This window comes from Phalaenopsis equestris, unplaced genomic scaffold (genome assembly GCF_001263595.1).
Source record: "Phalaenopsis equestris unplaced genomic scaffold, ASM126359v1 Scaffold197149, whole genome shotgun sequence".
NCBI lineage: Eukaryota > Viridiplantae > Streptophyta > Magnoliopsida > Asparagales > Orchidaceae > Phalaenopsis > Phalaenopsis equestris.
The window spans coordinates 1-1,864 of NW_018217098.1; the positions used below are offsets into that span (position 1 = coordinate 1).

Consider the following 1,864-nt stretch of genomic DNA (forward strand, 5'->3'; position numbering starts at 1 on the left):
AAGACACTCTAGAGTTAAATCTTTATCGCCATTTGGTGCTTTCCACCCGCAATGTCCTTAGAGACAAGCAGATTTATGTGGAATTTCAAACCTTGCACTTTCCCTCATACTGTTTTACTGATTTCATTCAGCATCAGTAAATAGTTTCATAGGAACAATGCATACTATAGTGGCAAGCCAATAAACTTGACACAAAAATAGGTATAAGACTAACTGGATAAATAGGTTGGATTGCACACTTCACAGGAGGAAAGAAAACAACCGTTTAAAAGTTGCAAGCCAATAGCAGAGGTTTGAAAACCAACAAGCAATATGTATCTCCTTTGAAATCTGAATATGAGAGACAGTATATCTATTTACATTGTTCTTCTATTCAAAGTAATGCAATAATGTGAAACAAATGAAGGAAAGCAGATTTAAGAAGTGAATCTGACTAAGAATTTTCATGTTTCAAAGATACCCATAAGAACAACAATGTCATTACTGCTTTGACATTGTAATATATAGTTCCAGAACAAGCTATTAGGGCTACAAAGGGATAATTCACCATGGAGAAGCAGAATCCTGTCTAACTGAAGGAGACCTGGATGCCAAACTTCCATCTCTTGAAAACCTAGACAAACTTCGTTCCCTTGGAGTAGAGACTGCTGGGCTTGTCCCACGATAACTAGCACGAAGATTCTCATCAACAGAGCTTGAAGTTTTGGCAATTGCATTTCTAACAAACTTTTGTGCAGCAGGTGAAAGATTTCGAACACTGGGGCTTGCACTACAACCCCGAGCAGGTGAAGGCAAGGGTGGCTTCCGATACATCTTGGACCTCTCTCTTAATCTCCTAGTAGCTTCTCTTGAAAGAGAATGTGCCTTCACATCCCGGGAGGGTGGCAATGGAATACTGAAATGCGGCCCATCAATACTCCCACCATTACCAACTGGTGTCTCTTCCAGATCCAATCTCAGCGGTGTTCCCTCTATGGCTCCCCATGTCATAAAAGGGGATCCATCCACACCAGGAGCTGGGGAAGGCGTCTTCACAAAGCTATACCCATTTTCTGATATCTGTTCAGACTCAGCAAAGAATGCATTTGGGGTTTTTCTCAGATCTTCCAAGTCATACTTTTTCAGCTTCTCTGCCTGTCGATCACCAAATGGCCAAGAAGCACCTGCTGGTGTGGTGCCTGGAACTGGAGTGTAGAGAAACGAGGCTGCTTGTTCCTCCTTAGTGGGCTTCGAATCAGCAATAGACTTTCCCTGAAATCTTGTGTTTGATTTGTCAATCTCCTTCGTCAAGCCCTTCAGCCTCTCAGCCCTTTCCTCCTCCGTAAGGGGGACCTCCCCACGATCAGCAGGATTGTACATCAAGAGATTCTTTGCCGTGTACTTCCACCCGTCAAGGGTGGCCAACGGCTGTCCAGAAGTTCCATAGCCATCCGTTATTCGATCCCTCCTCTCATCCTCTATGGTCTTCACTGTTTCCTCCAACTCCCCTTGCAACAGATGAGAATAGCGATCCCTCCTCTTCCTGTTTACCTTCTCCATGATCTTCGAGAAGCTCTCATTGTCCTCGCTCGTGTACCTGCAGCAGAATTCATCGAGGGAGAGAGAAGTATCCACATTAGAAGTGGGATCTTCTTCACTTGCAACTTGATCGCCGGAAACGGGAACAACAGACGGGGTTTTATCGGCGCCAAAGGGCGTGGTGGAGAACGGGCTGCGGGTGCGGCCATCAGTGGCGGCGGCAGAAGTAGAGGGAGTCTTACCCGAAGTCGCCGCTGCACGGCGCTCGAGGATCTTAAGCTGGGCATCACGAATGATGATGGGATCGCCGGAGCGGGTAGCCTCGAGCCAGTCGAGGCGATCGCGG

The 1,864-nt window shown here is 46.2% G+C and overlaps 1 protein-coding gene across 1 annotated transcript; it reads right to left on the minus strand.

The window, feature by feature from the left end:
- Positions 1 to 415: 415 nt before the first annotated feature.
- Positions 416 to 1,860, minus strand: LOC110035294 (protein DGCR14-like; the record flags this gene model as incomplete). The annotated part of the gene is made up of 1 exon (XM_020739527.1): positions 416 to 1,860. A coding segment is annotated over one exon (1,317 nt), but the record flags the coding sequence as incomplete, so codon positions are not given.
- Between the last annotated feature and the right edge of the window lie 4 nt (positions 1,861 to 1,864).